The sequence below is a fragment of the Phragmites australis genome, chromosome 14 (assembly GCF_958298935.1).
Source record: "Phragmites australis chromosome 14, lpPhrAust1.1, whole genome shotgun sequence".
Taxonomy (NCBI): Eukaryota; Viridiplantae; Streptophyta; class Magnoliopsida; order Poales; family Poaceae; genus Phragmites; species Phragmites australis.
This window is the reverse complement of record NC_084934.1, coordinates 22230169-22253883: the sequence shown is the minus strand read 5'-3', so window position 1 is coordinate 22253883 and position 23715 is coordinate 22230169. Positions and strand designations below refer to the sequence as shown.

The following is a 23715-nucleotide window of genomic DNA, read 5'->3' as shown; positions in this document are numbered from 1 at the left end:
CTTTTGGTTATAGCTTTTTAAAATTTGCTGGTTGGATTGTGAGAATCTGAGAAGCTGGTTTTCCTCAGCTTTTGAAAGATTGTGAAAGTCCATTTTACTAAACTGTCCATTAAATTTTTTTAGAATCTATAATCTAAAAGTTTTTCACAATCCAGCTTTTCACAATCCAACTTTTATAAATTGCTTTTTAAAATCTCTAGCTGAAACAAACAAACCCTTATATATGAAGAAAGAATCTTTCTTAATCAATTATCAAACGTGCTCTGATCCCAACCCAACTCTGCTTGTGTTCGAGCATTTTTGCCACTTGCGCTCACTAAAATAATGCCAAAATAGCGGGCGTCCTACTGCCTGTCGCCGCCGCGGCCAGGCCGCCTTGGTCACTAGCGATTGATGTGTCGTGGAGAAGGAAAAGTAAACCGCCGCTCCTCTCAGCCGCTGGCGATGCTTGCTGGTCGCTATGCTCTCATCGTCGTTGCCCTCGCGCTGCTGCCGCCGCCGACGCTGGCCGCGGGGACCCTGGAGGATTCCTGCGACGACTCCACCTACGCGAAAAACAGCACGTTCCAGGCGAACCTGAACCTCCTCGCCGCCACGCTCCCCGCCAACGCCTCCGCCTCGCCGGCTGGCTTCGCCACGGCCTCCATCGGGGCGGCGCCGGACCAGGTCAACGGGCTGGCGCTCTGCCGCGGCGACACGAACGCCTCCTCCTGCGCCGTCTGCGTCGCGGCGGCGTTCCGGGACGCGCAGCTGGCCTGCGACTCGAAGAAGGGCGCCACCGTTTACCAGGACGCCTGCACCCTGCGCTTCGCCGGCATCCGGTTCCTCGACTTCCTCAGAGAGGATCAGTGGCTCGTCTCGGAATTGGTGTATGGGCTATTTACTCCAAGATTCTATTTTTGTACACTAATCTTTTCCAGTTTGAGAGGCGTGTGTTACAAATTTTGGACCTTGTTACAAGTCCTATGATCGACACGGCCTCGGGGAGCGTCAACACCACGGATGCCTGGTTCAGCGCCGCCGTCAAGGGGATCCTGACCGCCGTGGTCGACCGCGCGGCTGCGGCGGCGGGGACCAACTCCACGAGGAATTACTTCGCCACGGGGGAGATGGACTTCGACCCCAAGATCTATGGGCTCGCACAGTGCGCGCCGGACCTGAATCCGTCGCAGTGCCGGGGCTGCCTCGGGTACCTCCTTTTGGTAACGACGACGCAGTTCCTGAGCGGGCGGCCTCCGTGGAACAGCGCTTTCGTGGTGTGGTGCTCCCTGAGGTACAGCGTGTCACCGGTCTACGATGGCCGGGCGATGCTGCAGGTTCCGGCGCCACCGGCACCACCACAGGCGGCCACTCCAGAGTCCGGAGCAGGTAGGACTCTGAATTCTTGTTTTCCTCTGAACAAAACATTTCTTTCACTCATCATGTTGCTGTGCAACAAAATAGCTACCGTTAACTCTCAAATATTGTCAACACCCACCAAATCATCTAGTCCTGAGTTCCACACAATGTTGCAGTTCAAAGTTGTACTACTTGAAATTCTTGTTTGGTGACGTTCTCGGGAAAAAAATCATGTTCGGTATACGCAGGGAGGAAAAGGAGTGCAGCCGGAATCTTTGCAGGCATCGCCTCTTTGGTTGTGTTAATGGTGATTCTTTCAGTTTTTTTCTTCCTTCGCTTCAGGCGAAGGATTAAGGCGACGGAGAATGACCACCGTGAGTAGCAACTTGGTCTTTTCGTGAGCCTGAATTTATAGTTTCCTTGCATAATTCATAATTCTTGTCATACGACACCAGCACTGAAGAAAATAGGGAGAGCGCAATGCACCATCTTTGATTTGCCAACATTGCAAGAGGCGACCGAACACTTCTCAGAGAAGAATAAGCTTGGTGCAGGTGGTTTTGGTACTGTATACAAGGTAAATAATAGAGTGAGAACGCGAGGGAAAAGAAATTGCAGTACATCGCGCCTTCTCTGAAAGATAATCTGTTTCAGGGGATACTCTCTGATGGGCAAGAGATAGCAGTCAAGAAACTCTTAGGAACAACCGGGCATGGGTTGCATCAGCTACACAATGAAGTGCTGGTACTGGCAGAGCTTCAGCATAAGAACCTTGTTAGGTTAGAGGGGTTTTGCTCGCATCAGAATGATACACTGCTTGTTTATGAATACATCAAGAATGGGAGCCTCGACAACTTTCTATTTGGTATTTTCCTCTTCATTCACCTCTTCAGTTACATATCCGGAATTTTCTGGTCAAAGTCACTCTAAAGAAATTTTTGCATTGCTCTTTACTGCTTCATGTGTGAATGTTGTTGATTATGGAGCTAGAAGTATTAGATGAGTTTGATGAAAAACATCATTGATTATTCATACAAAGAACACCAAAAAAAACAAATAAGAATCACTAGTAAGGGTAGCTGTACACTGCATTATCATACTACTACAAAAGCACTAAAACTTTAGCATTTCCGACAAATTAAGTTACACAGTTAATACTGCAGTTACAGTTTGCATTTTTTCTGAACTTTGTCTCATAAGTGAGTGGTCGTGATGATAGTAGAGTGTTATGTCTGTATTGAATTTTGTCGCAACAGATGATAGGGGAGGAAATGCACTCAACTGGGAGCAACAATACAACATCATTCTTGGAATTGCCAAGGGGATATTGTATCTCCAAGAGGACTCAAGCTTGAGGATCATCCACCGGGACCTGAAGGCCAGTAACATTCTTCTCGACGATGACATGGAACCGAAAATCGCAGACTTTGGGCTGGCGAGGCTTCTAGGAGAAGGCCACACCCATAGTCAGACAACCAGAGTTGTTGGGACACGGTAAGCTAAGTTTGTGCACATGATACGGCCTTGGCGCGTACCACTTATTGAATGCGTGCGTTTCCATGCCTAGCTAACGGAACTGTCCCACATCCTCTGCAGTGGCTACATGGCGCCTGAGTACGTGTATCAACAGAGAGTGTCGCCCAAGATTGACATCTTCAGCTTTGGTGTGTTGGTCCTTGAGATCGTGACCAGGAGAAGCAACTGCAACTCTGACGACCACAACTTATTGAATCTCCTTAGTGTTGTAAGTGTAGTGACAACTTTGCTTCGTTCTGCATCTCTTTTCACTGCATCTTAATACAAAAACATTCATGCCATAATGTCTGAAACTAAAAATACTCTCGAGTTTCTACTGACAAACTAATCTGATGCTGACAATCTGACAGGTATGGGATCATTGGACGAAAGGGACGATATCACAAATGCTGGACCGATCGCTAGATGGATATAGTCAAAACCAGGCGCTACGATGCATCCACATAGGTCTGTTGTGCGTCCATCCGGACCCTGACGACAGGCCAGACATATCAGCTGTCGTGTTCATGTTAACCAGGGATAGCATGGAGCTCCAGTCGCCGGCGCAACCTGCATTCTTCTTCGGGGGAGAATCACCTTCAGCTTCACGGTCAAATGGGCAAAGCAGCTATGTATATGACCGGTCTGGTTTCATGCTGGAACAAAGCATCTCTGTGAATGGGATTACACTTACTGAACTGTATCCTAGATAGGTCCCTAAGTTTGTGAATGCCACTGTGTAAAAAACAGATAAAAGAGACATCAAATTAGTGGCCTGTCACCAATAAATCATCATCAGTGATAGATCATAACTACGACCTATTGTTATTATCATCAGTGACAGATCTAGTTATAAACCGTCACTAATGATGACTCATAATGGGTTAAATTGTGACCTGTTATTAATGACTGACTCATCGATAACAAGTTATTGACAGTCATTAGTGACGGCTTAGGTTGTGATCTGTCATTGATGATGATATTCATTCATATTTTTCAGCAATCAGTGTGGTTGTAGTTGCAACATTATTCAAGCAACAAAAAAGAAAAATAAAAAGAAACTTCAAGAGGCGAGAACTTAATCTTTCAGGCCGTTTTTGGGTGTGAAAATCCCTTGAACCGGCGAAATCAGAGACAAAAGGATGTAACTTTTTTTATAGATGTCCGTAGAGTAAAAAAAAAGGCGAAATCCGAGTCTGTATGCAAAAATTATGCCCATTTTACCGAAGGCACTTCGGGTCACATATCAAATTGCGATCGTTGACATGAGATATTCAGAAATTTATAAAATATTTATACAACTTTGGATGAGGAAAATTTTATATGTAAATCAACAATTCAGTAAGTAACAATGCACCGAATTCAGTATTAAACAATTCAGCAATCAATAATTCATCAAAAATAGTTATTAGTGACATGTGACTTTTGACCTTCAGCAAAAAAAAAGTTAAAAGGATAAAATATCTTACTTCCTTTAGAACATACATGAGAGTGCGATGGTAAGTGTGCTATGTGTGCGAGGGGAGGTCGCGGTTTCGATTCTTATGGAACACAGAGCATAAAAACTGTGTGAAAAATACCAAGTGGCACAAGACGAGTGGCAATAGCTAAGGTGAAAAATATATATTTTTAAACTTTTTTCATGTCCAAAAAATAAAAAAATCATCAGTTATGACTTGTTATTTATGACTTGTCATATGCGACGGGTGATAGTTATAATCCGTTACTTATGATCTAATCCATCATTAATAATCTCATTAGTGATGAATTACTCATGATTAGTCATTAGTAACGTGTTCGAAGTGACGAGTGTAAAACCCGTCACTATAGTATCACCTATCACTTAAGATCTTTTTTTACCTAGTGTGCTAACCCTATGGAACGCAGGTGGGACTCAACCACTTTGGGGGAATACAAAAATGGGTTTTTGATAAGTTTCATTTGGACAAAATCAACTAGAAAACCATCCAAATTTTTGACTTATACCCCCTATTAAGATTTTTTCTCTAGCGAGCGTGTCAACTTCTCCAACATGCTTTAGTACCTGGGTGGCTGGTTTGGGGTTCGTGGTTCTTTCGCCCCAATCTTACAATTAGTTGGGCGACAACAGTGTAGCGAGACGACCGTTAATTTGTCAGAGAAATGAATTTGGCATATCTGGCAATGGGAGCCGTCAAATACTAGAAAGACGACAGAAGGACAAGGGAGATAGATGTAGTTAGAGTATACGAGAAGAGAAGATCAATTATTGGATCTAGATCAAAAGGCTATGAATTTGGATGACCTAGGGAAAAGGTGAGATCGATATATACATAGAAAAATGGGTAAGTATATTTTTTCTCCAAACTATTTTAATAATTTTTTAATAGAATTTATAAATGTATTGCGATGCAAAGTAGTGATTAGAGTTGTTTAATTGTAATGATTTTGTGAACATGTACAAGGGACACCCATTTTGACAAAGGGCGTAGAGATATTGCATCAATCTATTGGTTCATCTTGTATATGTAAACTGGAGTTATACTTCGTTGGGAATCGGCGCCAGCAATCTAAGCTCACATACAACTACTGGGATAATGATATCAAACTGGTGTTATACTACTTCTCATGCGAACCCTATACCCACACTACACTACACCGTGGAGAACTTCACTCTGTTACACTACTATTCTAAGTTGGTTAGCCTTTCCTTTCAACTACTTAGTGCTTTTCTTACATGGTGGCAACGCTGAATTTCTTACTTCTAGGTGGAAGAGCTACCTTTGATAAAGCAAATACTATTGTGATTCTGGGTGACAAAAGCAACATTAAGATGAATAAAAACTCTTAAGCACTAAATACTAAGAAGTATGCGACCTAACGAGACAAATTTACACAAGAATTTAACTCTTTATAATAACAACAATGTCATGATACCAACAGGGTTTACAAATACGTTTGACCTCCAAAAATCGGCCCCCGGCGATTACCACGAAAACCACGATAACCGCACAGTAATTCGGTGGAATTCGGCAGAAGCCGATCGAATTTCATCAAATTTTGTATTTTTTTTAATTTTGAATTTGAACTGCACCGAAAACCAGTGGATTTATGAATGCTGTGCAGATCGAATTGACCAGTAACCGTGATAACCGAGCAGTTACCAATGATTTTGTGAACCCTGGATACAAGACTCGCACCCTTATGTGGCTACTCTATTACTCTCTTACAACATAGGACTAACAAAATGACTACCTTGCCATGCCCAAAACTTCCTATCTTTACTATCTAAATCTCGTCGATTTCTTGAGCCGTTGTCATGCCATGTCAGCAATAAAATGTTGATCGTTCGATCTCGCCACGAAGTAAAACTGATTGTCAGATCTCCCTATGGGGCATTTGCATCTAGGACCCACTAGAAACATCGAATCGTGTCCCTATAATAAGGTCCTCCCGAAATATATCTCCATCTCCATCCCCCATCACACCATCCCCGCGCGCTCGACTTCCTGCTACATGCTTGGCCTCCCTGCCAACTCTAGCCTCCTGCCACCACCTACCCATCCCCACACATAGTCGTTGCTACCTTCTATGCGCCGCCCGGCTACGCATCCCCACGGCATTGACACCTCCCCGCTGCCACTCTGCCTCCCTATAGCCGCTCTGCCTTCCCCCACCCCGGATCCCCTGAGCACGAGGGAAAAGCATTGGCAGCAGCAGCAACGGCAAGAGGAAGAGGCGACAACGCAACACGAGAGGAGTTTGTCACACCCTGTAGCTGGCGGCGGTGAGGACTAGGACGTGAGGAAATCAACGAGCTCTCATCGGATACAATTCTCGTGGCCACCAGCAAGATTGTCATGACGTGCGATGGAATCACCAAGGAAACCTCAAGAGGAAGAAGACTCTGATCCAATTCATTTCATCGATCCCCTCCTCAATGCTCCTGGCCTCTCCTTTGTAGAGCTGTTAATGCTCTAGCTTGGGTTGTGGGCTTAGTCCTTTGGCACAATAGCCCATCGAGTGAACCAGCTAATGTGGGCCTTGTGTTACACTTCTGTCCCCACAAAACGTTGCTTGTCCCCAAGCACCAACATTACCTGCAGAGTCTACTCATATTTGTTCAATCTCTTCTTGACATCTTTCTAACAATTTTGTGTAGGTAGGTAGTCATGACCTGCCTCATTTAGTCTAACCTTATGAATATATGGGTCCCATGGCATGATAATCGACAGGATGGCCAGAGGAAAATATTGATGCTGCTGAGTATCCCTAGGCATGTACAAAACCACTTTTTCTTCATCCCAATCACCGGTAAATAGGGATAGCAATCCAACCCGTGAATGCCGTGCCTGATAGGTGTGGGCATGTGACTAATTTTTTGCCCATGGGCAACGCGGGCCGGCTACCCACAAAGCATCAGGTCAGGCAAGGGTTTTGTAGTCTATCCACGGGTACCCATAGGTATACCTAATATGTAATATTGGTCCAGCCCAATTATCCCAACTTTCCATCATTAAACTACAGCCCACCCCCACCCACTTAGCCAACAGCCACACCCACACCTCGCTACAATAACCCGCCTACGCCCCAACCCTAGCCTCTCGCTGCCTCCCGCATGTGCCCCTCCCCCAGTCGATCACCGCCCATCGCCGCCTCTCTCCCAACTAGTCGTCGCCGCCCATTTGTGCCCTTCCCCAGTTCACCGCCGCCAGCTCATGTCCATCCTGCAACTCGCGTCCTGCCCAACACTTGATAGTCCGCCGCCCGCCTGCGTGTCGCCCCAGCCAACCACCGCTGCATAGCACAGATCCATCTGCAGTCATATACTCGCAGGCGACTCAGCGAGTTTTAGGTACCCTATGGGCACGGGTACAAACATTTGCCCGTCACACTTTGTGGACGTGGATCGGGTCAGACGATTCGGGTGGCAGGTCAAGTACGTATCTACTTCACCCGTACCTGACCCGACCCACTGCCATCCCTACCGGTAAATATGCTAAAAGAAAACATATTTCAAGCATCTGCACTCCAGTTCCGAATGAAAGCTAAGTGTTGTAACCATCTCTCACTTCCCATTAATGACAATAGTAGAGCTAGTGCTGAAGCTCAACCTCAAATGAACCAAGATCTTGCTCAGAGTTGTTGGAGATAACTTTTGCAAAACAAGCACTACCAGTTTTTTTTTGAACTATGGACAATTTGGATGGAACTTGAAGGTTCGTCCATGTTGATGTCGTATTCTCAAAAATAGCACAAAGAATTCCTAGATCCCATTGCATATAGAACTCTGAGACTGAATCTAGAACTAAGTAAGTGAAAGACTGAGACATTTATTCACCATCAAGAAATAAGGACCCACGAATAATGTGTTCAGCCTAATTGGCACGAACCTCGTGTGTCATTAACCTGCCAATGTATAATGTCCCCAGCTGCAAAAGTAGTGAGACCCACAAGTTTATTGCCATATAGTGGCTTGTTCTACCGGCTTGTCCTAGCACATCCTTCCTCGTCTCAAGAATTCCCACTTGAAGTAGTATTTCGTGCCAATAAGGTATCATCCATGGAAAGAACAATTGATAACATCTAGCTGAGGCACTGGTAGTATATTTCTGATCTCAATCTCCATACAAACCAATAGCTCCTTAGCATTCCACTTCTTGATCATAGTGGAAAGCTCCTTGGTGTCGCACCACAACCTCAATTCATGGGTTGAACCCACTGCACCTCCATGATGAAATCTTAGTGAACACACAATAGACTTCACTCACACCCAACATCCCAAGACTAAAACCATTGCACATCCATGGTGGTATTTCATTGAGCACCAAGCGAGCAGCATCAATTCGGTACTTGAGGAAAACAGGCACTTACCCTCCATGGCGGCAATCCATCGAACACACAATTGACACCTCTCATGCTAGATTCCCTATGATTAAGAACTCCATGCTGCCATACTGGTATGTCTCCATGTGAGCTAGGGCAATGTAGCACTATACACCCAACATCTCCTCTTGCATCTGCTTGCTGTACGTCTCTTCAAGCATTGATCTTCAAGATCTATGCCACTTTCTAGAAATAAGAGCGAACATCTGACATGAATGAGCGCATCATTTATGTCCAACTCGCCAATTTTATTTGTCTTTTCGCCATCCAGGGTGGGCACATGGTCGACACCCTTTTTAGCATCAGGGATCATCTTTTCAACATCTGGGCATTCCTCACCCGATGCTAGCTACTGCAATAATCCATCGTGCACTTCATGTTGGCATGTATCGTCAAAACACCTCCTGTACAGCACCCTCAGACGCCACCAGAGTCTTTAACGTGAACTCCTTACCTTGTGCCGGTGCATAGCACTCAAGAGGCATTCCATCGAACACATGGGGTGCAGAATGCATAACATGTCTCTGCAGCAACAAGGTGGCGTCACCCTCCCTCGAAATCAGCTCACCTAGTGATGGTAGAGGATGAGGGCTTCTCCCCTACTGGAGGAAACAATATGCCTGCCTCCCATGGGCCCAACTCACATGGTGGCGCTAGTGTTTACACATCCGAGAGAGAGTGAGGTGCTCCACTATTGCCCGACTACCTCCAATTTCTGCACCATCAGCCATCACCTACTGTGTCATACCCCGTAGCCGTCGGCAGTGAGAACCGGGACGTGAGGATGATCTGAGCTCTCACCAGATAGATCTCCCGTAGCCACCAGCAAGGAGACGTGACATGGGATGCAATCGCCGAAGAAGACGACGAACATGGAAGGGGAAAACTCAGTCAACTTGTTCGATGTCTGTTGGGTGACGCTTCTCCTGTTTTGTGGTCCGGCCAATGGGCTTGCTCTCAAGCTGTAACTTGGGCCAATGAACTTGACAGCCCATGGTGCCCTTGGTATGGTCCATAGCATTGTTGAGTAGTGACATTACCCCTGCCGTGAAAAATAGCTTGTCCCCAAGCTGTGGCACTCAAAGATTGCTTGCACCCCACAAGAATGTCACAAGCTGGCTTGTAGTTGTGCACAGGACATTTGCCGTTCACCTCTTGCATCATTTTAATCAAGCTGAGACAGTGGGTTACCTGAACCATGAAGAGGCAAGAAACTAGCCAGTTCTTTGTATCAGCTAGTAGAGTATTTTGCAGATGTTTCTTATGCAATGTTAGGATGTTAACTGAATCCACATGAAAATCCAGTGACTTTGGAGCCAACTGAAAGGAGTTCTGGGTAGTACCTATCTCAGTTATTACCATCATGAATCTCAGTATACCTAGATCCCAGGGCTAGCTGATCGATAAGTTAACCAAGAGGAACTCCTCTAAATCCACAAGGTGTAATATCTTTCTATATATAGTACCTTTATTCAACACGCTGAAACATCTCTTGTCAGCACTGAGATTACCAAGAATTAGTTCTTCAAGTGCCTTACATGCCAAACAGAGTGAACACATCCATTGTTTACTTGAATCCACAGCAAGAGATATCAGTTGACTGCTCTGCTTTGCTACCTTAACCTTTTCAATTCCATTGATCACCACTGATATCATTTGTATCTCTATTATGAAAGCAGCTGGAATATGTAGCAATCCTTTCTCATCTATTCTAAAATTTATGAAATTAACAGTAGTTTTAGAACCTATCACCTCAACAAGAACTGCATTTGTCCAGGCTTCTTGTAACTGCAGCACCTGAAACTTGACCATTTGATTTTTTTGTACTAGAAGCCAAACTGTGAACCATATGTTAATATAAGTTGCCATGGAAATTCTCAACGCCCTTGTTTCCAGTACAGAGATTGATTCATATCCATGCAATTGGTGCCACCAAACTATCAGCAGAACTTGCTCTAATATACTAGTAGTAATGCCAAACTTAACTAATCTTGCGTCAATTACGTACTTGCAATCTGATTTCTACAGTTGTGGATCCCATGGAATGGCCATCCTCCTGTAGAGATCAGGCTGCTCACTTTCTCTTGGACTAAAACCACCATGCCTCCATGCCAGTACTTCCTCAAGAACTAGTGACCGCAGCTTCACTAAACCACTTCCTCGTGAGTTGGACCAATGTGGCACCATTGCTCCCAACTCCTCCTTTCCAGCCTGTGTGAGTTTGTCGGTGTTGGATACTTGAACTGCATCAAACATCCCCAGCTCAAGCATTTTCCCAAACACGTTGTCTGCATCAGTCATGCTGTTCTCAAGGAACAATGATGAACCGCCAATATGGGTAAGCGCAGTGTTGGCCTCCTCAGCAACAAGCATGCACACCTCTGCATCAAAGATCTCACCAAGTATTTCTTCACACTCTTAGTCTGTAGCATCCATACGAAGCCCTAGAAATAATGGTAAGCCACCAATATGGGTAAGCACATTATCAACGTCCAGTTTGACAATCGGATTTGTCTTCTCATCATCCATGTACTCCCCACCCCATGCTAGCTGCTGCAATAAGCCATGACACAAGTCGAGGTCGTGAGACGTCTCCTCATCTCACATTATCTCACTAGACAAATCATCAAACACCTCCCGCGCAGCACCCTTCGATGTCATCGGAGACATGAACGTGAGCTGCTCAGCTTGTGCGGTTGTGTTATCCTCAAGATGCATTTCGCCGAGCATCTCGCAGGCATCCCCCTCGGGCACCACCAACGCTGCAAACACATCCTGCTCTAGAAGTGCTGTTGCATTTTCCTTGAGAGGCATTTCATCAAACGCATCCAGTGCAGCAGCTTCCGACACTGCCTTGGTGACGAACGCCACCTACCTTCCATTCGAATTGTACTACATCGCTAGATAATCCCATTTCTTTATCCATTGCTAGCGATTGGCTTCCTCAGCTTCCATTCGCTCCCTCAGGCGATCCATGCCTTCCTTCAACTGCCTCAACAAGTGCTCTGCTGGTGCCTCGTCAGCTGTGGTCATCTTCTCCACTTGGTATCTGAACCGTCCTTGAGGAATTTCATCAAACGCTTGCAGGGCAATCAAATCAGCAGCTTCTTCAACACCCAAATCAGTGCACGCCTTCTGCAAAATTGCTATCGTGCCCTCCATCTGATCCACCACTTGCAATTGGGCATGATGATGTTGGTCTTTTGTCGAACGGGTAGGAGGCATCTCCAGTGGTGCGCTGAACATACCCACGAATTGCTTCGAACCCTTCGTGCAAAATGGTGCTATATGGTCCTTGATCTTGAACGGAGGGTCATCAATGTCGTTTTTCATCCCCCCAACCCCCCCGCCATCTTCTCCATCGTCAGCTTTGCCACCGCCTGACCAGTAGCGTCGATCTGCTTGGCCAACGCTTATTGCTCGAGCATGGCCTTCTCAACCGCCTTGGAGTTGAGATTCAAATTAGCCAATACCTGTTGTTACGTAGTGTCATGGTATTGACACTAGCGAACAATAGATCGAGGCTCTCCATCACGTGATCCCAGCGATCGTCCTTCTTCTTGTCCACCACTGTCATCGCGTCGAGGATGAATTGGGTCTACTCAGAAGGCTTGGATGGCGCCGTGGTGATCACCTCCAAATCGAACCAACCATCGTTAGGTATTACAGGATTTCAAGCCTCGCCAATGCGACGTGACTCGAATTCACCAACTCGCCCCCAAAATTTTATGGTTCAAGATCGAGAGATTTCTGTGATCATGCACAATTGACCCACGCTAAGTAATTGGTGTCTCTGATACCAGCTATCATACCCCATAGCCACTGGCGGTGAGAATCGGGATGTGAGGATGATCTGAGCTCTCACCAGATAGATCTCCTGTAGCCACTGGCAAGGAGCAGTGACATGAGAGGCAATCGCCGAAGAAGATGGCAAACATGAAAGTGGAAAACTCAGTCAACTTGTTCAATGCCTGCTGGTGTGATGCTGCTCCTATTTTGTGGTTCGGTCAATGGGCTTGCTCTTAGGCTATAACTTGGGCCAATGAACTTGACGGCCCATGGTGCCCCTAGTATGGTCCATGGTACTTTTGAGGTGTTACATACTACTCCCTTCTTGCATGTTCTACCACCTTCAAATTGAGATCTAGTTGCACCATTAACTACTTTTGCTTGTTGGCGGTGGTGTCAACCTGTGCGAACAGAAAGTTTAGGCTCTCCAGCATGCACTCCCACCGCTCGTCCTCCTTCTATTCCACTGCCACAATCGTCTCCAAGACAAATTGGGTTTGTGCGGAGGGCTTCGGGAGAGTCATGATGATCATGCCTCAATTTGAGCGAACCAAATTGGGATTTACAGGATGTTGAAGCTGTCACAACAAAAGGCCAGATCTTCGATCTCAACCCACCCTCTCTGGAATTTTACAGCTTATCAACCCACAACATGGTGTTGGCCGAGGACCAATGACTCTAATACCATCTGTCACACCCCATAGCCGTCGGCGGTGAGGAAGTCGATGAGCTCTCATTAGATACAATTCTCGTGGCAACCAACGAGATTGCCGTGATGTGAGATGGAATCACCAAGGAAACCTCGAGAGGAAGAAGAGGAACTTTGACAATTCATTTCATTGATCCCCTCCTCAATGCTCCAGGCCTCTCCTTTGTAGAGTTGTTGATGCTCTAGCTTGGGCCGTGGGCTTAGTCTTTAGGAAACCAAGTGAAAATTTACCTTGATTTATTTGTGATGAGTGATTAATAAGTGTGTTGATTTTGTTTGATGATTTTTGGATTGCAATGCATGTAGATGTACTGCAATTATGATCATGACTAACCAAAGTTACAGAGAAAATCGAGTTGACGTATTTGTCTCTGAGTCCAGAAAAAATGTACACACCAGATAGTTTGGCGCTCTGGAAGTTGAGCATGCCGTATGGTCTGGCATTTAGATGGAGTACACGTTGGAGCATTTCAAAACAGAGGCAAAAATTGAAGTACACGCCAGGTGGTCTGGCATTGGGGTGAAGTGAATGCCGGAGCATTTCTTGCAGAAAGATTGTAAACTGGCTCTAGTGAATTTGAACACATCGGATGGTCCAGCGATGGGCATGAATGCACGTCGGACTATTTCTTGCAGAGAGGATTCCAGACGGAGGGCTTTGCTGAGTTGCACACGTCAAATGGTCTGGCGCTCAGAAGGAGTGTGCGTTGGATCATCCGATGTTCACGATTTTTCTGAAATGTGCTTTGAACTAAGGTTTTCAATTTTGACTCATTGAAGGTGAAGTTATATGATGTTGGAGATGCATGTTTGCTTGTCTTATTATGTGTAGGTGATGGATGCAACTTGGCAGCTATCGACAGTATGATTGGGGCTAAGCGGGGAGCTTGGTGCGGACGATCGAGGGAGCCAGATGGAGTCAAGGGTGATCCTAGCTGTACATGTGGAGGCCAATCAAAACATGAGAAGATGGGTGGAGATGACGTGTTGACAAAGTCAAGCGAAAGTGATGCCGGTGCAAATGATAAGGCGCCTAGAGGGATCAAGAGTGTGAGAGACTTGCCAGCGACCAAGATTGCAAGATGAGTATATGTGTCAACATCGGGATGCTTGCTTGGGGCCAGAGCAAGCGGCAGTGAGTCACGTTTTGAAAAGTGTGCAAGGTTGTTTCTCGGTTTGGCCTTAAAACCGTAGGTGGATGGAGTGCATGTGGCATCATCGCAAAGCCAGCGTCAAGGCGAAGCTAAGTTGCAAGGAAGTAACGCTCGTTAGATGGACGAAGCAAAAAATAGACCAAAATACCATCGGTAGTAGGTAGAAGTGTACTACAAGAGAGGGGTATTTTGGGAACAAGAAAACTTGGCATCCAAGGAAGCTCCCAAGACCTATAAATAGAGTGGTAGAGCTGTTGGGAGAGGTTGATCCAGCTATTAGAGAGTTGTGTGGTTAAGTTTTTGGAGAGGGAGAGAGGGGAGATTAACCTTTGTAATAGTTGAGAGCTTTTTTGGAGAAAAATACTTTGTAATCTGTCTAAAATAGGGCTGACTTTTTGAAAAAATGAAGTGCATGTTTCCTCCAATGCTCGTGTTCATCTCCTTCTAGTTTTCTTCTATTAGATCTGTTGCTTTGTTGCAAGTTTTTTCTTGTTGGATGAGATTTTTGTTTTGTTTTTTGGACTGAAATTTTTCTTTCGTGTGAGGTTGTTTTTCTTGTTGCAAGAAGCATAAAAATTTACATACCACTGTATATAAGTGAGTCTTGAATTCCTTTACTTCTAGGTCATCAACTTGGAGAATTTCTTCTACTGGTGATCTTTTTTTTTCTTCGAAGGTTTTTTTTCTCAAGTTGCTATCTCTTATGGTGATGACCCATGAGATGAGTTTTAATAGAACCTAAGGTTTATATATATTCATGAGAGCCATGTATTTTTCTGGATATTTTCTTAGCAACTTGATTCTTCCTTATTTTGCTTCCGCTATTGGTTTTTGAGGTGCATTGGGTAATAAAAGGAGAAGATCATCCATTTCAAAAGAAACTGGTAAGATGCATATTCATCCCCTCTAGTTATCATTCTCGATCCTTCAATCTTTTGGCACAACGGCCCATTGCACAACTTAGTTAATGTGGACCATGTGTTACATAGTTGAGTAGGATCAGCCTCATGGCTTCACTATCACCATCCTCTTCATCCTCCTTATGCACGTCGCCACCTCCACCTACATCGACAGTGTTGGTGTACCTCCCCGCTCCACCGACCTCATTCACTTCCCCCACGGGCAAAGTGCTGCTATGACTGCGAGTGTAGCGAGCGACTCCCCATACACGTCGCTTTACTGTGCCATTGTCTCCGGATGCGTGTATGGCACACTGCCTTAGCAAATAGTGCACTGCATTCCTTCCAAAACTGCGATACCACTGCCTCACAACTCCACCAGAAGCAGAGCGTTTGTTGAGACCGTGGATCAACAGGCGGTGCCCACCTCCTTGGCTCTAGCCCTATCAACGTGATCCAATTCGCCTTCCCTGTGTGTCATCATGATCCACAAAAGCCACCTCGACTCCAAGCGACAACTAGCACCTGCAATGTGAGTGCAAAGCTTGAAGAGTTCGACTGAATAACCATACCGTAGTCAAACCAGACGTTGGCCCATGAGGTGACAGAGAGCTAAGGCAAATTAAGAAGATAAGGCAAGGTTTGTTCTTTCTTAATTTTAATTGGAAAATTAGGGATACAGGAAAGAAAGTACTTTACTTTTCATTTATTTTCAGTATTTCTCAGATGAACACATCTTCCAAATTTTCTTCATGAAACTAAATTACAAGGTATTGGTAGTTGTAGATGTTTAAGAATTTAGAATTCAAGATCCCTGCAATGGCAAATTATAGGTTTGTGGCTGAAAAAAACTACTGCCTTAAGTTTTGTTTGATCTAAATGGAGCCAGCTCATGCCTACAATAATGATGAGAAGGGAGATAAAAACACTGTTGAACGCACAGATTTTTTAGAAGCTTCTAAATCCCCAGACTACTAGAGAGGGGAAAGAAGTCCTTCACTGATCTTACCAGGCCCTTGTGCTTTTCCATTAACACACTTGTTTCCTGACCTAGTAGGTAATTTCGATCTCAAAATTTCTGAGTTCACTTTCTCGAGTTCATGATTTGAAGTACCAGGATCCCACTACTTGTTTGACTCTCTTTCCAATGCTATCTCTTGCCAGATAGAAGCAATGCTTGTTTTAGCTGTCACTACAGTTAAAATGGTGGTAGTAGAACAGAGCCCATGTCCATACCATGAACGCCCGGGGCTGCTATAAGTTGGATGTCGACTTTGACCACCTAATACCAAGCTTGACCATGGACAAAGAGAAGAAGCACCTGTACCTAGTCCTCCGGATTGGAAACAATGACAGGTTTGTCATCCACCTGTTATTCAATCACATTTATTTCTTTTTTGTTTTGACCAGCTCTAGGGTGTAGTATCTTGAATGGTGTCTGATGTGGTTACAAGTGTAATGAGTAGTCCAACTGGTTGCTGTCAGTTGATTAATTGTTGGGATTAGGTCATTCAGGAGTAACCACATTGACATGTGGCAGGCCGCAGGCACACCAACTGTACTATTATGCTGATGTTTGTGTGTTTGTGTTTGTGCCAATCACACCCCAGCCTGCTGCTAGGTACTAATATTCTTTGAAAAAAAAAGAAACTCTAGCGTGTGTGTATTTCTTATGGCAACAGTAGGCTGAATCCATTCATCAAAACTTTCTTGCTCAAGGAACTTGAAGGAAAAGAAGGGTTCATAGAACTTGAGGAGATTATTAGGAGCAAATCTGAAGTTCTTTTAGTAACTTTCAAGAACAAGCCTACAAGGTTACCATCCTTACCATATGGTCAACAATTAACTTATCTACATAATATTATATGAAGGATTTAAAAGCTTAAAGATGTTCTTGAGGATAAAAGCTGTATAATCTGGAGGTTCCTTAAAGTCACAGCTGGTCGTTGCAAAGTGTTTGCTACAACCACTCACAGGAGGATTGTGTTTTGTGCAGTTCTTGTTGTGCTGTTGAGTGTATAGGCATGATAAATGGTGTGACAGGGATCTTCATATTGATGATTTCCTTCTACTTGATTCAGAGTATTGCTGCATAATCTAGTCCCTATTTCACTTTCATTATCATCATGGGGAAGCAAACAGTTGTCATAATCTGCTAAAAAAATGTACGATGGCAGGGTGAATAATCTAAAGAGAGCATGTGAGATCATGGGAGTGGGAACTATACTGAAGATATCATGCTCTCATTGTACTTCGGTAGCCTGATGCAATCATTACTAGGGGCTACCATTGATGATGTTAGGAATGACTGGTTCTTAGACTACATGGAGCACCAGTTTGCCTTGAAGTCATCGATGTCATGTAGGTCGTTTGTTTATGAAGCTACCAAGGCATGCTGAATGTTCAATTTAACTAATGACCCTCATCTAAGTTCACTTCTTCCAGCGCAACATATGGTTCTAACCGGAGGGAATAATGGGTCTGGAGGTCTAAAGATCTGTTGTTAATGAGCATCTTTTGGTTCCGTATCAATTTAGAAGAATTTAAAGACATCATCAAATATATAGAATCGCGACAATAGAAGAACATAGGACTACGTTACTATGAGAGAGCACGTCTAAATACATTTCGTGCATTTCTTGAGTTCAAGCGCAATGTATTGGAACACTTTGATGGACACTTTGAGAAAGACTAGGAGAAAGATAAGATCAAGGGCAAAGGCAAGGTTATGGATGCACCCAAGGAGATCCAGAACGTGGATCAGGTTGAGTTATCTGAAGTTTGTTGCCTAAATCCGAGAACACACTACTAATATGTGTCATGGAATATGCTCAAACCATTGCAACGTAAGTCCTTCCCTTTCTTTACCTCCAGTATTTTCTGTTATTTTAACTATTTTCTTGAAAGAATTTGTTGTGCCATTTTTTTTTATAAATTTCGTGGTATCCTGTCAGCTTACATGGCATCTAATTCAGATCAAAAGGATCTTTCTAGAGGTAAAGAAAGGGAAGAACTTACCCTGGAATGGTTCGAGCATGTTCCATGACACATATTAGTAGTGTATTCTTGGATTCAGGCAACAAACTTAAAGCAAATAACTTAACCTCATCCATGCTCTAGATATCCTTGGGCGCATCTATAACCTTGCCTTTCCCTTGGCCTTATCTTTATCCTAGTACTCCCTTCGATCATAAATATATATTATTTTACAAAAAGTGCTATCAAATTTTTAAAATTTTAATTAATAATAGCTTTCAAAATATTTAGTATAAAAGACTCTGTAAGAATGATTATGAAGATAATACCCTAAGAAAATACCATCGGAAGAACACAACTTGAACTTGTCAAGATTACCACGCTTTAGGATGAAGCATCGACACCCAAAAACTCTCAAATGCGAAACCTTCAGATTCCTCCCAAAATGCAACTCATAAGAAGTCAAATTCAAGATCGAGAGTAAGAAAATTCGATTGAAGATGTAGCACACCGTGCTAATGGCCTTAGCCCAAAACTTCTTAGGAGTCCTATACTCATCGAGCATCATCCTAGCTATCTCCACCAAAGTGTGATTCTTCCTCTCAACCACGCCATTCTGCTGAGGAACGCGTGGGGTAGAAAATTGATGCTCAATGCCATGCTCAAGACAGGAGGCAGCTAAGAGATAGTTCTTGAACTCGGTGTCATTATCACTGCGAATTGCTTTCAATGCACCAGAAAGTTCTTTGAACAATCTCAAAGCCAAGCTCCAAAAGTGTGAAAACACTTCATCTTTGCTCACAAGAAAGAAAACCCAAGAGTAGCGAGAGAAATTATAAACAATGTCAAGTACATACCACTTCCCACCCGCCGAACGAACCTGGGAAGGACCAACAGTATCCATATAGAGAAGTTCTCCTGATCGTTTAGTCATCACCAGATTAACTAGTGGGTAAGAGGTGGCAACCATCTTGACATACCGATAAGGAGGCACAAACGAGGATCTTCTCAAACTTGAGCTTGGACAATCCTCGGATCAAGTCTAAGGCACTCAAACGAGTAAGCAAGTCAAAGCTCATATGCCCTAGTCTCCTATGCCACATCCAAAGCGCAGAAGAAGGTTGAGCAATCAAACAACGAGAAGAACCCAGGGACTTAGAAAAATCAGCTCCAAAAACTCTCCCAACTCTGAAAATCTGGCAAATCAAAGCGCCTGAAGAATCAAGAACTCGAGAAGTATCGCATTTTAAATGTACTTCCAAGTCCTCATCCAGCAACTGAGATAAAAATAAATAAATTATATCCCAGATGCTCCACCAAAGCCACATCCTTGAGAGTAAAACTCTCATTCACTCTTACCATACCTTTGGCTTTCACCCTTCCTTTCCGATCATTCCTGAAAGTGATGTACTTGTGCCACTTCGTTGGGGTGAGGCTGGAGAACCATGATGTATCTCCAGTCATGTGGCACGAACAACCGAAGTCAATGAATCACTTGTACTACAGACCTCCTCCTGCCACCTACATGCGGGAAGAGTAGTAGGTGGATGGCTGAGTACTGGGGTTAGTCATAATCTTCTTGGGAATCCAGTACTGGGTCATCCGCCCCGAAGCAGTAAAAGCAGGTGCATGCAAATCAACACTAGTACGCTGGGGGTGAGAACCATAAAGAGAAAAATGTTGTCCGTTAAAGCGTTGAAACTCAAAGCCTCTTACACGTGGATCAAAATCATATGTCATGGTAAAATCCATGCCAGGCACCACCTCTAGGAAGAGATTGAAAAGCGCTAGAGACTCATGAGTAGGAGCAAGGAGAAGGCTCATGTACACCAACTGAGGGACGGTACATGTTCCGGGTACTCCACTCCCACTCACGCCTCTCATCCCTCCTACGACAAAAGCAATACCCAACCAAGTGATCCTCTCTCTGGCAGTAGGTGCATTGGTAGCGTCTCTCGGGAACTCGACTGCCAGTCACTCTAGGCTCTCTCATACGGGCTCTCATATGAGACTATGAAACTCTCTTGGGTTGTGGTGCTGGCTTCTTCTTGTAGGCTGTGGTGTGTGTTTCTTCTTGTTGAGTTATAGTGTGGCATTGATTTTGGATTTCTCAACTTCTAGGGTAGTAGATGTGGTGAAAACAGTCATACTCTCTCCATTGTAAGTCACCCTCTCAAAACCTAACCCAAGAGCAAAACACACCTTATCAGCATACATCTTGGTCTTCGCCAAGATCGAATTCATTTTACCCTTGCCTTCGAAGTATTTCTCCACTAGAGAAAGGAGATACTCATTCTTGGTTAAAAGCTTCTCAACTTACCCTCTAACCCAGCTGAGTTTGTCCTGAAAGATGATGCAGATGGGACAATTCGGCTGCACATCCTTCGAACTCCCAGCACTCTCCAATCTAGATTCCAACTCCTTGATGCACACTGCTTTCAGTTCAACATCCTTTACAAGCAAAGGGCAATTCATGCAGGCGCCTAAGAGAGTGGATCTAGACTCCTCCTCAGAGAGCTTCTTCTCAGCAGTCTCAAATCGACTGGCAACTTGAGCATGTAAAGCCTGAAGCTCGGCAAGTTCTATCATAACCACTAAACAACTCTCACACTCCTCATCATCACTCCTAGGCCTAAGCAATGCAAGCTCAGAAGAAACAGACTCATACTTAGGACTAAACTGCTTCAACTCATGCACAACTTTCTTAAGCAACCTATCCTGGAAAACAAGAATATCATTCAAGATATCTACTTGGATGGAAAGCTGGTCGTGGGAAGGTAAAACCTCGGAGGGATCAAGCTCAGGGTCGCTGTCGTTGTTGTCATCCGTCATGAAGCAGAGGCCGGTGAGGTCCTTAGCATTCTTCTTGCTCTTCACTTGCAGTTTATCCTCCTCTGAGCTCTCCTCCTCGCTTGAAGAGGTATCGATGTTGCTGAGAGCTGCCATGAACGCTCTAGAAGCTGCCTTGGCCGCCTTCTTGGTCATCTTGTCGCGGTTCTTCTTGAAGAATGGCTTCTTGTTCTTTTTCTTGTGCTTGTCGTAGTCGTCGTTGCGGTCTTCCTTCTTCTTGAGCTTGGGGCAATCCGCCTTGAAGTGGATGGTGTCACCACACTCAAAGCAGGCACAAGAACTACCTCTCCTCCGGTCTCGGTGGTTGTCGTAGAAGCAGGTGAATTTTTTCACAATCAGTGCAAAATCCTCATCATCAAGCACATCCACCTGCTCCTCTGTGATAGAGACCAAGAAAGACAAAACAAATCCACTAGATAATGTGTTAGCACAAGAAACACCAACTCCAGACTGGTTGCCACCGCTAGGTCTGGAAACCAACACCATGTTCTGAGGCAGGGAGTCTCCGAGACCAATCTGAGCCGTCTTGGCTATCTCGATGGACTTAAGCTTGATGAAGAGTTCATCACAAGTTAATGTGTCCTAACTTGATGACTCTTCAATGCTCGAGATCTTCACTTCCCATATGCTACGATCCAAAGCATAGAGAAGCTTGATTGCTCTCTTGTGGTTAGAGTAAGGTAAAACACCAGTTGATCGAATATTATTAACAATTCCATCAAAGCGAGCAAAAATGACATCCAAAGACTCTCTAGGGCCTTGCACAAACATTTGATATTCTTGGTTGTATGTGCTTTGGTGTCTGACCTTAATCTGATTAGTGCCTTCATGAAAGGCACTCAAAGTAGTCCAGATCTCCCGGGCAGTACGGAGGTGCTGAACCCTGTCAAACTCATTCTGACTCAGGCTTGTGAACAAAATATTTTTGGCCTTGTTGTTGGCTCATACTGTTCAATTTGAACCTGAGTCGTGCGAGCAGTAGGGATCTCGTAGTTGGAATCAACTATCTCCCAAATTGCACTTCCTTGTTTAAGAGATAAGCCTCCATGTGCACCTTCCAGTATGAAAAATCACGGCCAACAAATAACGGAATCTTCCCACTTCTCTTTATGTTGCTTACAGATCACAAAACCAGTTAAGGTCAACAAGTGATTAAACCAGCTCTAATACTAATTGTATGAATGAGATTGTCGACTAGATGGGGTTAAATAGGCGCCTCAACAAATTTCTTACGAAATCGATGGCCTTCTCCTATTCGGATCACCCAATGCACCTCAAAACTCAAGCGGAAGCAAAAATAGAGAGAAGTTTTAACAAGAGAAAATCGAGGCAACACGACTCCATGGATGGTATATAAACCATAGGTTCCATTTAAGATCAATCTATGTGTCTTAGCACTCGAAAGATCACAACTTGTAAAGAAACAAGAAAAGATGAACACCGAGCAACGAAACTCTCCAAGTTGATTGTCTAGAGGTAAGGGAATTCAAGACCCCATCACATAAGTGTGTATACGAATTTTATGCCTCTAGCAAAGAGAAAAATGACCTCACAATGTGCTGAAATTTTAGGCCAAAAAACCAAAATGAAAATCAAACCAGAAACCGAAAAACATGCAAACTTGCAAGGGAACCAATAGAGAGAAACTAGAAGGAGGGAAATTGAAGCATATGTAAAAATAAACTTCATTACTCAAAGAGATCAATCATATTTTAGGCGAATTACAAATATTTATCTCTCAAAACTCTCACCTATTACATAAGCTAAGCACTCATCATTATCTCCTCTAAAACCCTAACTCTAAGCTCTCAAATGGGTAGCAAAAGGGGGCTCAAGTGGCTGGTTCAAACTCTCTGATAGCCTTACCTCTCTATTTACAAGCCTAGGAAACTTGACCACTAAGTTTCCTAGCTTTTTTCAAAATACCTATCTTTTGTAGTACACTTCCACCTACCACCGAGGGTATTTTAGTCCATTTCTTCTCCATTCATCGGACGGCCGCGGCGCCTTCATAACTAAGCTTCGTATCGACACAAGCTTCTCAATAGTGCCACGTACTCCTCCAAAATTGGTGGTACAAGAGGGCTCAAGTGGCTGGTTTAAACTCTCTCATAGCTCTACCCCTCTATTTATAGGCCTAGAAAACTTGATCCTTAAGTTTTTTAGCTTTTTCCTAAAGTAAGTACACTCCTACCTACCACCGAAGGTATTTTGGTTCATTTTCTTCTCCATTCATCGGACAGCCGCGACGCCTTCACGACTTAGCTTCTCCTCAACGCAAGCTTCGCGATGGTGCTACATACTCCTCTAGTCCTCCCACAGTTTTGAGGCCAAACCACGAAACCTCCTGCACGCTTTTCAAAGTATAACTCACCGCCTTGCTTACACCTTAAGAAAGCGTTTCGATGTCAACGCGTGTACTCTGATGTGATCCTGACCACCGGCAAGTCTCTCCTGCTCCTGATCCCTCGGGCTGCCTTGTCACTTGCACCGGCATCCCCTTCGCTTGACTTTATCAACACGTCGTCTCCATCCATCTTCCATGCTTTGCTTGATCTCCACGTGTTCAGCTAAAATCATTCTTGACTCCATCCGGCCTCCTTGATCGTCTGGCACCAAG

The 23715-nt window shown here is 44.3% G+C and overlaps 1 protein-coding gene across 1 annotated transcript; it reads left to right on the top strand.

The window, feature by feature from the left end:
• The first annotated feature begins 279 nt into the window (after positions 1–279).
• LOC133890912 (cysteine-rich receptor-like protein kinase 44) lies at positions 280–3801 on the top strand. The gene is made up of 8 exons (XM_062331538.1): positions 280–869; positions 962–1368; positions 1587–1712; positions 1794–1915; positions 1993–2203; positions 2595–2832; positions 2935–3082; positions 3225–3801. Exons 1-8 carry the CDS (start codon positions 394–396, stop codon positions 3564–3566), a joined length of 2070 nt encoding a protein of 689 aa, XP_062187522.1. The 5' UTR covers positions 280–393; the 3' UTR covers positions 3567–3801.
• Positions 3802–23715: the final 19914 nt, after the last annotated feature.